Source organism: Mastacembelus armatus, chromosome 16 (genome assembly GCF_900324485.2).
Source record: "Mastacembelus armatus chromosome 16, fMasArm1.2, whole genome shotgun sequence".
In the NCBI taxonomy this organism is placed as follows: domain Eukaryota; kingdom Metazoa; phylum Chordata; class Actinopteri; order Synbranchiformes; family Mastacembelidae; genus Mastacembelus; species Mastacembelus armatus.
In genome coordinates, this window is record NC_046648.1 from 10,667,485 (window position 1) to 10,685,911 (window position 18,427).

Consider the following 18,427-nt stretch of genomic DNA (forward strand, 5'->3'; position numbering starts at 1 on the left):
TCAAACACAAGAAGAAAAGGGTGATTATTGATAACAAATCACGCTAAATTGCCAATTGTAAAATGCACTTTCAAATTGCATGTTGAATTGAATAACGACTCCAGAAAATGTCCATATTCTGCAGGTCCAGCAAAAAAAAGTTTGGGAACGTTTGGGAGAGTTTGTGATGGATGGCTGTTGGCCAAGGTCAGGCTACTTAACATCAGCTCAATAATGGTCCGACCCGACAGATCTGGGACAAAGTGATACTCTGGGAGCAATGACTGTATATTTCATGCAGCGGCAATATACGCAGCATCTGGGATGTTCCTTGCTGTCCCATCAAAGAGATTAGCATGTCTTTCATGGCCTTCTCTAACCTAATTTTCTCTCAATCAACTTCCACAATCTGTACTGCAACAGAGTGCTCCACTACAAAAACATAGCAGACAGAACATAATATTTTCACCTTTTCACGCAGAACTATGACTTCCTGTTTTTTCTGTGGTCTAGCTGTTCTAGTGGATGAAGAGAGAGTTGATAATGCAGACTGTCCTCCCCCTAAATAACAATCCCATTGGTTATCTGTGCTAGCAGCTTATTATGACCCATAGTTAAGTTTTATTTGGCAAACTCTTGCAGCCAAAGTATTTATGAGAGGAGCAAAGGAGAAACACGTAGGGTGAAAGATGGTGGAGAGGACAGGACGGTGCCAATGAAGAGTGCGTATTTCCTGTTTCAAACTGTTTTGTTTTTATTTTTTAAATCATGACTATTTCATAACCTTAAACCCATTTATTATTGTAACCTTATTGTCACTGTGCTATGTCATTAAACACAGAAATGGGTCATATCAGAGGGTTAGGACATGCAACCTAAATGGTCATTTAGGTTGGAGGATTGTTTCACTGATGGGGTTTGGAATCATCCACAATTCTCCATTACTAATTTAATACTGAAAATGACATTGGCTTGTGAGCCATATCCAGGGAGATTTGTGCTTTATAAGACAAATAAAATAAGGTAACTGATGACAACCGATTTGAAGCAGCACTTCAACTTATATCAACAAAACAGCAAAATCAGTGACCATTAATAAAGAAGATTTGTGTAGAGGGATAAAAAAGTATGGAATGTAAATTTTACATTGCTATCATGGTTTATACCTAGTTTTTCCGTATCTGTGGTTTGATTTGTACTCTTAAGTGCTACCTCATTGCACGCTGTGTCTCCATAGTAATTTAATGCACTGGAGAATTTGTACCACTAACACACAAAATTTAGATTTTCTGAACATTTGGTTAAAATGTGAGCTAAAATCTTGACTGAAATTTGGCTTCAATGATGCTCCTCAGTTTCATGCTCTTTTGAAAGATAGTTGATAGCCATGACAGAAAGCCATGACACCAAGCACTAAATCTAAGAATCTAAGCCCAGAAATCCACTTCTTAATGATTTAAAGTGAACCTCTGTGATATTATAGAGAGCTATGCACAGATACAGTACATGGGTTTACATCTCACCCATATAGTGAACATCTTGTCATGAGACAAACATTCCAGACATCACAGAATAGAGCCTGTGAGGTGCAGCTGAAAACACTGGATGAATATGTAGGTCTTCAAATGTAAGTCTGCAATGGTGTAAGAGTGTTGGTTTACAGTGAAACTCGTTTAAAACCGCTCCTACAAATATTACAACAAAACTGACATGCTGACACATATGCATGAAGTACCTGTTCCAAATACACACTTGACATTTTACATTTATAGAGATATATTTCAGGTGTTTACCTAAAGAGACTTCCAGTGAGAGCCAACGGAAAGTAGATAGCCAACACTGTAAAATTACACCCCTATAAAGATATGCTCTCACACACACACAGCTGCAGTTCTGAATTCCATTTGACATTTAAATGTGCACCCCCAACAGAACATACTCCTACTTTTGTTTCATACATACACATGGCTTTACCAGAGTGGTGCATTACTGTGGGTTTGAGAGGCAGAGTGATGTCTGCTTGTTGTGTAATAGTGTAGGAGTATGAGGTGGAGAGGTGCATCCACACAGTCATGATCTAAGCCTGTAAAGATGGCTGTGACATTTCTACCCATTTCCTGTATGTGTGCAGCTGAGTTTGTGATGAATGTTGAATTTACTCCTTTCAGGAAATTGCTTATACATGTGATTTGATTACACATTAATTACAATAATTAGATTCAACAAGGTTGATTATGCCCCTGCACAATATCAATAAAATGTTATATTGCTCTAGTCTTGTCACATCTTGGTCAATAATTTTGAATCTGGAACCAAGTTGCAGACAAAAAATTTAACACAAAGGCGAAAAATGAACTCAGGTATTTACATGGGAGAATTCAGGAACACAGGAGTGGGACTAGGAGATGTGTAGACACCAGACACAGGAAATAGCCACAAACAGAAAGCCAGGACCTGGATCCTGACAAATCCTGACCAGTTGCAGACTGAACTCTTTTGCATTTTAAAATCAAATAGGTAATTTGTTCTAAATTGGTGCAAGGTTTATACGTGTTTCAAAGGCAAAAGACAGTGTGAAGGACACCACATTAAGTCTAAGAATAAAAATAAAATCATCCCTCAGAGAAAAGCGCAAAAGGACAGGACTAAATATGAAAAGAAGCCTGATGGAGAGTGGCAGCTTATTCTTTGGTCATGTGAACCAACAATAAATTCTGGAACAGATATACTCCAGCATGCTTGGGATGGTCCTAGCCAGGATGAACATAGTGACTGCATAGGGATGCAGCAATTAACTGATTTCAAGATTAACCGTGATTTAACGAATCACAGTTAATTAATCGTAAAGTGCAAAGTTACTTAATGACACATTGAGGTTGTAGGGAATTAAATATATACGCGTCACGATAAATGCTTTAGCAGTGAGAGTTGAGCTTTCAGTGCAACGTAAACAAAGCGGCACGTAACATTAGTCTATGGAAGAGACAATCTAGTCCTCCCACTTAATGTCACATCTTTTTGCTTCATCCCGTCTGTGTTGAATAAATGTTGGGCTTTGTAAATTAATATGCTAGGAGTAAAACACTAGCATAATATCAGGAGCTTGCAAACTTCCAGGCAGTAGCTGCTCTATCTCAGGTCCAAAAGAAATGTAGAAGGAATACACAACCTGAAAACGCAAAATAATTTTGTGATCTATTTCTATTTGTTAATTTCAAAAGGTAAATACTGACAGATGATTACAGAGCAGAGGTCACCTTTCATTAATTCGAAAGGGGGAGGTGGACTTTTGTTTGTCTTTATTATTTTTTTGTGCTGTATTATTTGCTTACTGTGTTGTTTCTCTTTCAAAAGGCATCAATATTTAACACTTTGAAATGATGAATAATGAGAGTTCATGTAATTTTATGCATTAGTATTGTTAACAGTGTGAAATTAATGCATGCATAATAATCATGATAACCGTGAAACCATGATTATTCCTCAGACTTGGTCGTACCAACAAAATCTGTAGTGCCAACTATGAAACATGGAGATGAGACTGTGCTAATAAGATGCTGCGTTAGCATAAAATGGTATGGTGTAGGTATACCCAAACCCTGTATGAAATGTGATTCACAGAAACATGAACTTTAGTAGGTTTGGAATTTACAATCATGACAATCTTTTCTGGACTATTGCTAAAAACAAAAATCTTAAATAAACCACATCAGATACAAAATAATTTGATGGTAAGGAATACATATTTCATTAATTTCACATGAATAATTCTATGTTTTGGGAAATCCACTTATTCATTTTCTTTCCAGGATTAGAAATGATTAGCTTATTAAGTATAGAAATGGTGTAATGGCATAGTTAGCTTAGCCTAACATGGAAGCTGAGAAAACAGCTAGTATAAAGTTTATGATTACATCTACTAACACTTCTAAAACTCACTAATTAATACAGTAGTTTCTCATTTTATTCAACACATGAAAATTACAAAATGTGCTGCAAAGTTTACTATATGGAAAATATCTTTTGTATCCATTCTCTAATATGTTGACGGCACATATTCAGAAATAAACACTGGATTTTGTGGATAAGAAACTTCATACCTCATCAGTTTTGTATCTTTTAATAGGAATGTGAAATTAGCTGATATTTCTGGCAGCACACATAACAAAATATTCATATTCTGAGTTTGTTTACTGACATTTTCATCTGTCTGATGACATAACATTTTGTTTCTCATCAAAAGAAACAGTGAAATAAACAATAGTTAATGAGCTACACACTGAGGATTAAGCCAGAAATTCCTCACAGACACGACAGAACCGTCCAGAGTTTACAGAACAATAGACTTATCAAAACGTAATCACAGAATAAAAAAAGAAAATAACTTTGAAACAAAATGATTTTGCCTGTCAATTGGTATAATTTATGAGGCCCTGTGCATAATTTATCATCTGCAGCCCCACAAATATCTTTATCATGAGCGCTCTTAACAAGTCGGAAAATAGAAGCAAGTAATTCCAATATGACATCTAGTGACAAATAAAGTACTAACTTGCTTTTTTCAGAGTGATGGTTTATTGTGGAGAAAAAAAAATTATAAAAATTACAATAGATCAGTAATAGATTAATATTACAATAGAGTAATATATAAAAAAGAACCCTAATAGATTTAAGGGATTTATTCAGCTATGCAAGAAAAAAGAAAACAGAAATAGGATGAATGGATGAGTTAAGGCACATTGGAATACAGGGATAAACAACAGGTGGTTTTTGCAATGGTGGAATAAAAGGAATTTAAAATCATTTTTTTATTTGGTTCTAAGCTTTGCACTTAACTGGAATCGGGTGAGGGAAAGATCACTAAGGGCTAATAGCTCTAAATTAGATTAGGAAAATCTACTAAAGCATCAGCTTTCTTCCCAAAGTAGCCTAATTAGCTGTTGAAGGGTCGCATTTGCTGAAGGTCAGTCTGGTACCTTGGAAGAGACCTGCTATTATGGATTCTTGAATCCTGAGTAGAGATTTTCTGCAGAGTTCTTGACGCCCCTTTTGGCTGCTGGCCACAGATGCACCTCCGGCGCTGAGAGATCTCTCTCTCAACCCTGGGGTGTCTGAGTAGCTGGGTCTATTCAGCTGGTTTAACCCCGCGTGGCTTGCTGTAGTTGCAGTTAAAATATGTGAAACAAAGCTCTGCAGTTCTGTAAGCATAAGCTTTAGACAAAGACCGTTAACTACAAAACACAAAAATGTGGGAGGGCACAACTTGCTGATTCTCTCCCTCTTTGTAAGTGAGCGGTGCCTTCTGAATGCAGTAGGTTTGATTGGTCTTAAGCTCAGCTGACCTTGCTGGAGTATTCCCATTGGTCTCGAATGCACTCTATTTGAAAAGACTGTCTTAATGACAGTGTTTTCATAACATAGAGTAAACAACATTTCTTAGGTGCAGTCGTACAATGATAATAAAACTCACACATGAATAGGAATAGGGTGACAATGAACAAAAAAAACTTACATCTAGTATCTTTGTAGCAGTATTCTTAATAAGTTGAGATTTTAGCATAACGTAAAGATGAACTTAAGCTTTTCTTTAAGGATAAATTTCCATAGATATGAAACCTTAAGCAAATAAACATTTAACATTAAGTGTTAAATTGTTACAAACTGCAAAATACTGCAGGGAACTTGAACATACAGTAATTTACATAAGTTTCAGTTCATATGAGCTTGGCATCATTGCACTGGTTACCCATCAACTATTGTATTGATTTTTTACCACTGTGCCGTGGGAATTTGTCCAATTTCATTTAATTGGTCCAAAATATATTATTTAGTTAATGCAAATAATTTGCTATTGTTTAATGCCTGTGTCTGCACCGTAGTGGCTGGCAGAGTAATTCTTCTTTCTTCTTTTCCTTTCGGCTGCTCCCTTCAGGGGTCGCCACAGCGAATCATCTTCCTCCATTTAACCCTATCCTCTGTATCCACCTCACCCACACCAACTATCCTCATGTCCTCCTTCGCTACATCCAAGAACCTCCTCTTCGGTCTTCCTCAAGGCCTCCTTCCTGGCAGCTCTAACCTCAGCATCCTTTTACCAATGTATTCACTGTCCCTCCTCTGAACATGTCCAAACCATCTCAATCTGGCTTCCCTGGTTTTTTCTCCAAAACATCTAACATGAGCTGTCTCTCTGATGTACTCATTCCTGATCCTAGCTGTCTCTAAACCAGACAACATTGCTGGTCTCACCACTGTCTTGTCCACCTTTCCTTTCATTCTTGCTGACACTCTTTTGTCACACATCACACCTGACACTTTCCTCCACCTGTTCCAACCTGCTTGCACACGTCTCTTCACTTCTTTTCCGCACTCTCTGTTGCTCTGGACTGTTGATGCTAGGTACTTAAAATCCTCCACCTTCTTCACCTCTACTCCCTGTAACCTCACTGTTATAATTTGAGTCCCTCTCATTTACAGACATGTACTCTGTTTTACTATGGCTAACCTTCATTCCTCTCCTTTCCAGAGCAAACCTCCACCTCTCTAGATTTTCCTCCACCTGCTCCCTGCTCTCACTATAGATGACAGTGTCATCTGCAAACATCATGCTCCACGGAGATTTCTGTCTAACCTCATCTGTTAGCCTGTCCATCAGCACAACAAACAAGAAGGGGCTCAAAGCCGATCCTTGGTGCAGTCCCACCTCCACCTCGAACTCCTCTGTCACCCCTACAGCACACCTCACCACTGTCTTACAGCTCTCATACATGTCCTGCACCACTCGAACATACTTCTCTGCCACTCCAGACTTCCTCATACAAAACCACAGCTCCTCTCTCGGCACCCTGTCATATGCCTTTTCCAAATCTACAAAGACACAATGCAGCTCCTTCTGGCCTTCTCTGTACTTCTCCATCAGCATTTTCAAAGCAAGTATTGCATCTGGGGCACTCTTTCTTGGCATGAAACCATACTGCTGCTCACAAATGCTCACTTCTGACCTCAGCCTAGCCTCCGCTACTCTTTCCCATAACTTAATTGTGTGACTCATCAGCTTCTGTAGTTTCCACAACTCTGCACGTCTCCCTTGTTCTTAAAGATGGGCACCAGTACACTTCTCCTCCATTCCTCAGGCATCCTCTCACTCTCCAAAATCTTGTTAAGTAGCCCAGTCAAAAATGATCTTCTAAAGATCATTCTAACGATCCTCTCCTAAACACTTCCATACTTCCACACTTCCATACTTCCACAGGACCAACTGCCTTTCCACTATTCATCCTCTTCAATGCCTTGCTCACTTCATCCTTACTGATCTTTGCTACTTCCTACTCCACAACAGTCACCTCTTCTACTCTGTGCTGTCTAACATTTTCCTCATTCATCAACTCTTCAAAGTATTCCTTCCATCTTTCCATCACACTTGTGGCATCTGTCAACACATTTCCATCCCTGTCCTTAATCACCCTAATCTGCTGCACATCCTTCCCATCTCTGTCTCTCTGCCTCGCCAACCTGTACAAATCCACATCTCCCTCCTTAGTATCATACAAATCTTCATACGCCCTTTGTTTGGCCTTTGCCACCTCTACCTTCACTTTATGCTGCAATATCACTTCAAAACAAGAATGCAAATTATTTTGTTCGCTTCTTAAACCCACTGAGAAACAGGCAACTTTAATGAGAAAAACCAGAGGTGAACAAGAGAGCTCTCGAAGCTAGCTACCATGTTGCTCAACTAGTAGCCAAATCAAAAAAGCTGTTAAAAGACATTAATATTACCTGCGCGCAAAGTCATTGCAAACGAGATGCTTGGCCCTGCTACTGTTAAAGAAATAGCTGAAGTCTTTCTCAGATAACACAATTACCAGATGTATTGATGACATGTTTGCAGTCAACGAAAGTGTTGTGAAAAGATATGTATGGGTGGTAAATTTGCAATTTGCACTGCAACTTATTAAGTCTATGCAGAATGTTAATGGAGACATCAGACAAGTCTTTCTATTTTGCAGGAGAAGCATTTCCAGGTCATCAGAATATATTGAACAAGGAGAACTTCAGTGGTAAAACTGCACTGCTGTTTTTTGCACCACAAGGCTCGTTGCCAAGACTTTACCAGCAGATCCAGCTCATGTGTTGGATGATGTTGTGTGCATGGTAAACTTTGTAAAGACAAGGCCTGTAAAAAGTCCCATTTTTGCATCTTTGTGTGAGGAAATGGGAGCTGAGTATCAAGCCTTATTGTCCATACAGAGGTCAGATGGTTGGCACACGGCAAAGTGCTGACCCTTGTATATAAGCTGTGGGAGGAACTAAAAGTGTTTTTGACTAATAAGAGGTGTGACAACCCAAAGTAACTTGCAAGTGATGAATGATGTGCAAGACTGGCATACATGGCAGATATATTTCAACATCTGAATGAATTATGAATGAACACTGGAGCTCCTCAGGGCTGTGTGCTCAGTCCACTGCTGTTCACTCATGACTGTGTAGCAATGCACAGCTCTAATCATGTCATCAAGTTTGCAGATGACACAACCGTGGTGGGTCTCATCAGCAAGAACAACGAGTTAGCGTACAGAGACGAGGTGCAACAACTAGCAGCCTGGTGTAAAGTCAATAACCTGTCTCTGAATGTTGACAAGACCAAAGAGATGGTTGTTGACTTCAGAAGAGCAAGGAGTGACCATTCTCCACTGAACATCGATGGGTCCATCGTGGAGATCGTCAAGAGCACCAAATTCCTTGGTGTTCACCTGGCGGAGGATCTCACCTGGTCACTCAACACCAGCTCCATCGCCAGGAAAGCCCAGCAGCATCTCTACTTCCTGCGAAGGCTGAGGAAGGCTCATCTTCCACCTTCCATCCTGTCCACCTTCTACAGAGGGACCATCAAGAGCATCCTGAGCAGCTGCATCACTGCCTGGTTTGGGAATTGCACCATCTCGGACCGCAAGACACTTCAGCGTATAGTGAGGACAGCAGAGAAGATTATCGAGTCTCTCTTCCCTCTATCACAGACATTTACTCCGCACGCTGCATCTGCAAAGCTAATAGCATTGTGGGTGATCCCACACACCCCTCACACACACTCTTCACCCTTCTGCCATCCGGAAAGAGGTACCGAATCATTCGGACCCGCACAACCAGACTGTTAAACAGTTTCTTCCCTCAGGCAATCAGGCATCTCAACAGAGAACTGAGCTGAACTGGACACACACACACACACACATGCCACTTTACATTCATATTTATATTAATATAATAATAGTATATACTGTTCTTTGCACATTGTCTACCATTGTCTTAACATGATTGTGGCACATTTACGACTTTTCTATGCACAAAGTCAGCCTATATGTTGTTGTCTGCACTGTCTTGTCTTGCCTTGTCTTCCTGTGCACTTCTGTTGTATGTTAAGTTCAGTTCTTAAGAATGCACTCTTAAATATAGTTTAATTTTTCGTAGTTTAATCTTTATTTTTTTTTAATTATAATTTAGTTTTTGTCATAGCTCTATGTTTGTCTGTGTCACTGCACTTTGTCTGTGTTCTGAATAGCACCTCTGGTCTAGGAAGAACGTTGTTTTGCTTCACTGTGTACTGCTTCTGCTATATACAGTATGGTTGAAGTGACAATAAAGCTTCTTTGACTTTGACTTGACTTGAATTAAACACAAGAATGCAAGGCCAAAATGAAAACCTGCTCACAAATACAGATAAAATAAATGGAGAACGTTCCCAGGAATGTACTTTAGAAGTCTGTCAAGAAGTGCTTTGAAAGGCATCAAATGCTATCTGAAGATGAGTTAAAGCCTGACCTGGGCTGGAGCCTGATACATATACTTTTGTGTCTTAGAAATGGATATTTACCAATATTATACCAATATTTAATAGGTAAAATATTGTTATTTATGTATAAGGAAAAAAGTATATATCCCTGTGGAACACCATTACATTTGTTAAGTGGGTGTAACAAAATACCTACCATACCTACCTACCAGTAAGATAAACATGAAACCAATTAAGAACTGCACAATCAAGACCTAAAAATTATAATTTATGAATAAATATTTTAGGATTCACAGGGTCAAATGCTTTTGAGAGCTCAATAGCACTAATGACAATTGTTAGATCTCTCAAGGAAGCACAACACTGTATCTTTCATCCCAGGCTTTGTTTATTCTGAACAGCAACTTCACATCTGCATGATCACAACTAACTCTTCATTTCTTTTTTCTTCTTTTTGTACCCTTTCCTTCCTTCTTAGCGCCTCTAATGGCAGCACAGGGAATTATGTAAGACACAACATTTCCCTTTTTTCTAAAACAATTCTTACCCAGAAGAAAACATGTACGCTAAAATAAAGTAGTTGTAACCACCTAGGCAATTATTCAGTAAGTCTTTACAGAACATTCGATGTCATAATACATGAACGGTCAGCAAACAGTTGAATGACATTTGCACAAATTCAAAAGTATTTCTTAACAGTTACTTCACTTTTTTTTTTAACCAGTAAATGCTGAACTCATATAGAACAATTGGCTTTTTTTTTTTTTTTTAAGCTACATTGTGCACAACTTAGATGCAGGACAGTCCAGTTTAGATTATCACATAGTCCTTGTGCCAAATAGGCTTATGCCTCATACGTGGGACTTTCACAGGACTGTGTGTGGTGTTATGTGTTTGCTGTGACGTATTACTAGCACCATCAGTCAATCCAGGTGAGTATGCCAGGTTAGCAGCATTCCACTTTTTTCCATCACTGAGCAAGAATGTGTTCGGTCCCACTCTCCTCTCTACTCTTACAGGAGCAGAGAATCTTGGAAGACCCTTTGGAGTTGCGCGAGGAAGCCTTATTCTCATTCTTCCTCCCACATCAAAGAGAGGAATGAGAGCAGTGTGTTTGAGATCTGTCCATCCATTCATCCATCTTCTTCTGCTTATCCGGGGCCGGGTCGTGGGGGCAGTAGCCGAATCAGGGATACCCAGACTTCCTTCTCCCTGGACACTTCCTCCAGCTCTTCCGGGGGGACACCGAGGCATTCCCAGGCCAGCCGGGAGACATAGTCCCTCCAGCGTGTCCTGGGTCTTCCCCGGGGCCTTGCCCGGAACACCTCCCCATAAGAGTGACCTCTTATGGAGCGAAAACCGAGGACCGTGACGTCGCTCGGCATGGCGAAGCCGGGGCCCCACCCTGGAGCCAGGCCTGGGGTTGGGGCCCGTTGGCGAGCGCCTGGTGGCTGGGTCTCCCCCCATGGGGCCCAGCCGGGCAAAGCCTGAAAGAGCGATGTGGGGCCGCCCTTTAGTGGACCCACCACCCGCAGGAGGATCCATAAGGGGCCGGTGCATAGTGGATCGGGCAGTGGTCGAGGACGGGGACCTCCGCGACCCGATCCCTGGATGCTGAGACTGGCTCTAGGGACATGGAATGTTTGAGATCTGTGTATTGTTTAATTTTATCCTGTTTCTTTTTCACATTTGCACGGATAGTGACAAGATCATTTTATGCTCACCATTTAAAGGTAGAATGTAAAGCTTAGTTCACATTTTTCTCCCATACAATAGTTCATATGGAGACACGCCCGTAGTGGCATATGGTGTTGCCCAGTACACCTGCAGCCACTCTGTCACAGCTCTGTTCCACAGTTGTGCCTGCTGAATTGTTGCCTGGATGCACCCTTTCAGCGCGTGATGAAAACAGCACCATTAGATGCCGGATAGTAAACTGATGTACGGATGTGTTTTAGGTCTTATTGTTTCAAAAACTCAGCGAAGACAGCAGAAGTGAACTGGGTACCAATGTCCGTAACAATGCACTCTGGGTTGCCATGATGACTAAAGACAGTGGTCAGAAAATTGATAACATCCTCAGTAGTCGCATTGTTGCCAAATGGAAGTACTGGCCACTTCGTATGATAGTCTGTGAGTGTTATAGCATATCTACAAACCAGGGTGGCTGTTTCAAATGGACCAACGACATCCATATCCAATTTTTTTCATGGGCCCTCAGGAAACTGAACTGGCTGCAGTGGTGCTGGATGTGTCACCTGAGTTTTGTCATTGGACTGTCAGGGAATGCATGTAGAGATGGTTGACTGGACCTGAGAGTCCATCTGCGGCCACCAGTAAAGTTCCCGTAGTGATCCCATGTAATTTGCTGTCGTAGTTTCTCCAGTTCAGGATATGCAGCGCAGGCAGTTTCAAAGTCAGTCACAGAAAGAGAGCACAATGTCGAGGAAATGAACGCAACAATTTCAGGCTACACATCAACAGAGGAATCGGCAGGTGCAGGTATGGGAAGGTGAGACAAGTAGTCTGCTGTGTGATTCAGGGAACCAGGCCGATACCCTGGGACTTGGGACTCAACACTTACACTCATCCATAAACTAGTAAGAGTTTGAGGGGAGGGGGAGAGGTGATCTGATGATCCCTTTTCCTTTAGCCGTTAATGGTTTTGGAAACTGTGTTTTAGCAGTAAAGTCCAAACAGGTTTTCTAATCCTGGTCAGGAAGTGTGTCTCACACACTGAATATAATGCTAAGATGAAGGTTTTCAAATAATCTTCAAAGTCGCTAAGCACAAGCTTGTAAAAATTCAAGAAATAAGGGAAATGAAAACAAAGGAGTTTATCTTACCCTTCTTCTTATCACTTAAACATATCCTTAAGTGACATTAAAGTGGAACTATCTTCTGTTTGGAAAAGTGATCTGACAATGTTCAACTACCAAGAGCTCTAACAACCTGCTCCTTATTTGAAATGAGGGTGGTGGATGACTAGTGGGGTCAGTGGTTCATTTCCACACAGTCATACACATCCCTCTGAGAAGTTAGCATTTGAGTAAATTCCTGCCATCGTAGTCATCATTACATGAGTATTATCAAGCTTGGATTAATTAAAGTGAGGTTCATCAATAGCAAGAGTAGGAAAGTTTGGTCCTCAAGTTTACTTAAATGTCCTACAGAGAGATGCTGTGGACTGACATCATCAGGCTTTTCTTCAAAGAAAAATGAAAGAAAAAAAGCAAATCTATGCTACTATATGTATGTACTGTTCATGCTTTGCTACAGTAGATATCGTTAGTACCCCCTGAGATGTCTTCAGTACCCAGTATCTTATATAGGAAAAAGTGTAGAGACAGATAACACATTTTGGTTTTGTGTTTTACATTTGAAAAATACATAATAACCACAGCCTCATCATTTACAAGGTATGAGGCATTTCTCTAAATGCAATCAATGATGAATAACCTATGACAATTTCCAGGTGACAATGTGCATGTAAACCTGTGGCTTAAAAATTACTTAAAACGCAGTAGGATTTATAAAACAGCTTTAGCTTTTGAACAGTTATTGTATACAATATTAATAACTGGTTTGCCTCACTGTTGTATGCATACTTCATATGATGTCTCCTTGTACAGGATAACACACCTTTCCTTCTTTTAAACTATTTACCTTAAGGGTGAATGATCAGGCCAACGTATTATTTGCAAGGTTGTTCTAAATTATACTGAAATAGAGGAAAAGAATTCTGAGCTTGACCATCTGTTCCACTTACTTCTGAAACCAAACCTACTATAACAAATGCCCTTGATGGGCAATCTTATAAATCAGAGATTAAATAATAGTCTTAACTGGCCTGAGAGCTAGGGTAATATTATATGCAAATGCTGAAGGTAGATCAACTTTGACAATGCTGGAACACATATGAAGCTTAGATGAACACAAAACTCTCCTGATTGAATCATCAGTACAAACAATTACTAATAATGAAAAGCTGTGGATCAAAGTTCCTTTGCAGGCTCACCACAATGTGCATTTGGAGCATTTTATCATGTTAACACAATCATCAGCAGATGAAAGAAGTATTTTGTAATATGATCAGAAGATACTGTGATGGACCTTAGTAAAATACCTTCACAGCCAGCATATCTTCCCAATTCACACATTCAGCATTGTGCAACTGTAAGATATGCAATGAAGACACAGTTTGTCCTCACCACATTCATGGTAAGGCATACGGACACTCACTTTATAAGGACATCATTTTAGTACACCCTCAAGAGGTAAACAAGTTAAGCCAATGAAAATTCACGGTGAAAATTACAGTTTGTTCGGTCATCACCAAAGAATGACTTTTTCATTCTGTCATCAAAACATCATAAAAGTATAAGTTTATTGCTAAAACAGTTTTAAATATCTTTGTTCTGTACCTGGATTTATGCTCTTGTCAGGTAGACATGCCTGCTCAATACAAATGAGAACTATTCACCTAAACCCCTGATAATGTTATGATTATCAATGCTATTTTTTGGTCTGCATATTGAATGTGATCAGAATGTGTTAGTTAATTCTTATGCCATTAGCAACATGAAAAAAAAAAAAACACGGCAACTGCAAAAACTACAAATTAAAAAAAGCTAAACAAAAATTCTATTTAATATAAAAATCCTCATTAAATTCTTGAATAACTAGGAGAGCCTCCTGACTCTTTTCTGGAACAATCTTTCAAAACACTACATGCTGCTGAACACAGAGCATCACGGTGGATGCAATTTGCATCAGTCGGAGGCACTCAATATGTTGTTTGCATCAATATTGCTGAAGGAAAATGGGAAGTTAAAAATAAAAGCAGCCAAGCATTGTCAGTAAGTTTCCAAGGCGATCATAAAAAATGTTTGATAGAATTGATGACATGCCAGCCAACACAGTAGGATGTAAAGCATTTTAAACAGATGCAATCATCTTAGATTGGCCACTTTGTCATCAGTGCTGAATCTGGTAATTGCTGGGAGCTCAACTAAAAAAGAATAATCAATATGAAAGAGGGTGATGAAACAAAGAGAAAATAAGCACTTTTGCAGAAGCAATAGATAAGTGTAACCTTAGTATGGAGCTTGGATGACCAAGTATTTCAACTCTGTGTGTGTGTGCGTGTGTGTGCGTGTGTATGTGTGCGTGTGCATACTCACAGACTCTGACGTAGCTCTGCTGTATCTCTAGATGTCCCCAGTGACTGAAGTTTCTTCTCTAGTGTGACAACTGAACAATTGAACAAAGCAGCCATTAGGAGAATGCAGTTTGGTACTAAGCAGAAATTGACCTTACTGTGAGACTAATTCAAGTTTTAATTGAAAGAAAATCTTAATTCTAATTGACTTTAAACTTAGTCTATAGTAAATTCTAAGGTTTTGTTTAAAGGGCCTCTTGAGAACAGATTAAGAAAGATGACAAATATAATGTCCCACATAAAACCACTGAGATAACGTTTGGAATTGTAAATCTCCGCCTTTTGAGCAGTTGTGTTTTGATAATGAGCAATCTCTTGGCTCTGTTGGCATCCATACTTCACATATAATTTAGAGAAGATCACAGTACAGCTGTAATGCATCTTAATCCTGCCCTCATGCCTAAATACATTCAGCAGTGCATTCAGATCTAAGGTGATCACTCTGAAGGAACTTCTCCCTCCCCCCTTCTCTTTCCTATAAGTATGGGGCAGACTCTCATCTTCCTGCCCTGCGCGTGCTGGAATGCAGTGTGGAGAGCACATAGCGCAGCATTTTGTTTCAGTATAGAGTCAGTTGGCTAGGCTCCCCTTTCTCAGTGGAGCCGTTGTCTCACTCACTGTATGACACTATAACACAAGCTCATATGGATGCACAAAGAAGCCAGTGGCTGACATTTGTGCACACTTCGCGCTGGGGGCGTCTTCTCTGACGGCTCTCCTCCCAGGAACATTGATAGATGTGACCTCCTGATCTGGGCCATTGCTGTTAAGGGCCTGGGTTTCTGGTTACATATGTACTTATGTTCCCCCCCGGAGTTCGGTTCAGGTCAGGCTTTAGTGTTTTGGTTTTACTCCTGGGTAGGCCCAGTGAGGCATGGAGCATTGCTGGGTATCACTTTGACCCATTAGCGATAGCCCATAGGGCTGTGCACCAATGAGACAGAATGTTGGTTACATATTGTAACCCAAGTTTCTGTGAATTGGGTGCAGTCCTCTGGGCTGTGGTCCTCATTGGTCCATTGAACTAGCTAAAGAAAAAAGCTGGTTCTATTTTTTGTCTATTTTTTGGGAAGATCCCGCCCAAACCGTCATACATAGATGAGTAGTGTAGATGTGGTGAAGTCACTCAGTTGGGCCCCCTTCATGCCCCCTCCAGTGATAGCTCAGAGGGCTCACACAGTTCACAGAATCTTGGGTTACAATGCATAACCAACGTATTTACTTTGTTCTGTGTTCAATAAGAAGTTGTGGTTTCATGCAGTATTTAAAATAAATTCCAGTGTAGCCTGGAAGCATAAGATGTGTACAAGTGCACGTTTGTGTTTGTTTTGGGGGAAGGTGGGGGGAGGTAATATGCTATAAAATGGGAGGTAGAAAAATGGGAGCTCTGCAGAAATATTTTAACTACCTGCATCCCATTATTCCACCAATTCTGAACAGCCAGTAACTGTAAATATATCACATTGATATTTTCCTTATTAAAAACATTTGAAACAGTGCACATACTCCAACAAATACTACATTCACTTGTAAACAAAGATCTAGTATGGTATCCATTTGAAGTGAGAGGGACTGGGAAAAAGATACTGGCTCTCAAAGACTTTATGTTAGGATAGAAGCATAAGGACTAATGCATGCACACATACAGCACATACACATTCAGTTTTACTGATAAATGATCTTTTTACCATTGGCGTTGATCTGGAAGATATTGGAGGAGGTCTCCTGAAACACATCTTGCAGTTCAGAGGGGCTGACCTGTGTGGCTTTAGAGAAAACATGATATCAGCAAATGTTCAGCCCAGTGGAACATGACATTTCAGTCAACAGAGAGGTAACCACAAAGTGTTAGCTTGCAGGTACAATATTGTTCTTTCTTTTTATTTATTTCATTCTTTTATCAAAACAGTGTAATTACATTATTATTACATGTATTGTACTTTTTTTTTGTATTTTTATAATAAAAATCAATTAATATGTTTGAAAGGGCTCACTTCAAGTGAAAACATTTGTTTCCCTGGAGACCATGCTCAGGTTTTTAATCTCTATTAGCTCATTGTGTGTGTTTCCTGGTCCAGGCCTCCCACTCATCAACCTTATTTTGTGTTTTCAGTCTGTCAGGTTCTGTTGTAATTGATAATATTACTTCTCATTGACTTTCTAATGGCTACTATAAAATATTGCTTCATTACAAAGACACTGAAGACGAGGTTTCCTCAGATCCAACTCAGCTCCCCACTATTTGCCTAAACTTATATTACCTGGCTTCAGAAACCTATAGAAGACATCACTGACACTATGCCCATGTTACTCTACAGTATGTGGTTATTTCTCACTGTTTTTAAGTGTATTAAACAATAATCAATGTGGGTTTAATTAATTGTTTTTATGTATTTAAGTTATTTGCATTTGTATGAAGTTATTTCTTGCTGTGATGTGTTTTGATGTGTCTTGTAGATTTTAAAAGCATTCCTAGGGCAAAGTGTCCTGAAAAGCTGAAAATAATGTACTGCAATCACTGATATACAGTAGTAATGTCAAGTCAGTCTGGATGTATTATGCCTAATTATACTGTGTTCATGACCAAATGACTATTGGTCATGAAATGGATTGTGCATGCTGATATTATGTTCACTTTTAACACTTAACAGAATTATTTTCTGTTTATTTAATGTGAACAAGTGAGGTTTTGGATGTGGCAGCATGAAATTTAAGCAACAGTGCATTTTATTTGGCTTCTCGGTCACTGTGAGTATTGTTGTTAATGCTACATAATGTCTTTTTATTATTCAAACAATCATGTCATGTTAAACACAAGTCCATCTTAGTAAGAAGGTTAAGAAGGTTTTAAAGAATAAAAGCTTTAATAAAGACTTTAAAGACCTGACATGAAAGTTACATGTAAAAAAATATAAATCAATTACAGCAATTATATTCATATATAGCCTACTGTGTACTATTACTGTAATGAATAGATGTGAAATTTGAATTGACATTGAAGGCTACAGGAGCCTCTAATGTACAATCTAACTGCAGCAATGATGATAGACTGGATGGGGAAAATGGCATGGCACTAAACCGCAGGCTGGCAGCAGGAGTGGTGAGTCTGCCGTATAAGTTATGTGGGCAGGACCATTTTCCTTGTTCTGAAGCACATGTCACTGCGAATGACAGGGAGGGTTAATGGCCTGGAGCCATTAGAGCAGCTGAGATCAACATCACGACCTGTACAAGCTGTGCGCACAAGCCATCTCACCCACCCTTTTGTCAAATACTGCACCCAGAAATGATGGTAATTGGCATTTTTTTTCAGATGTGGTGAAATGACGAATGGGGGATCAAATGTTGGCATCAAGAGAGAAAGATCAAGCAGAGCTGGAAAAATTAAACATTACTTGCGGTGTGGTCAGGAGGAACAACAGAGACCTTTGATGTATCTC

General features: G+C 39.7%; 1 protein-coding gene across 1 annotated transcript in view; it reads right to left on the reverse strand.

Moving 5' to 3' along the window:
* The window catches only part of tsnare1 (T-SNARE Domain Containing 1), a 130,297-nt gene that overhangs the window by 55,666 nt on the left and 56,204 nt on the right, over nt 1–18,427 (reverse strand). Inside the window, exons 3-4 of the mRNA XM_026293782.1 lie at nt 16,676–16,753; nt 14,950–15,019 (exon numbers count right to left, since the gene is read on the reverse strand). Coding sequence (XP_026149567.1) covers nt 14,950–15,019; nt 16,676–16,753 — 148 coding nt within the window. The remainder of the gene's footprint in view (nt 1–14,949; nt 15,020–16,675; nt 16,754–18,427) is intronic.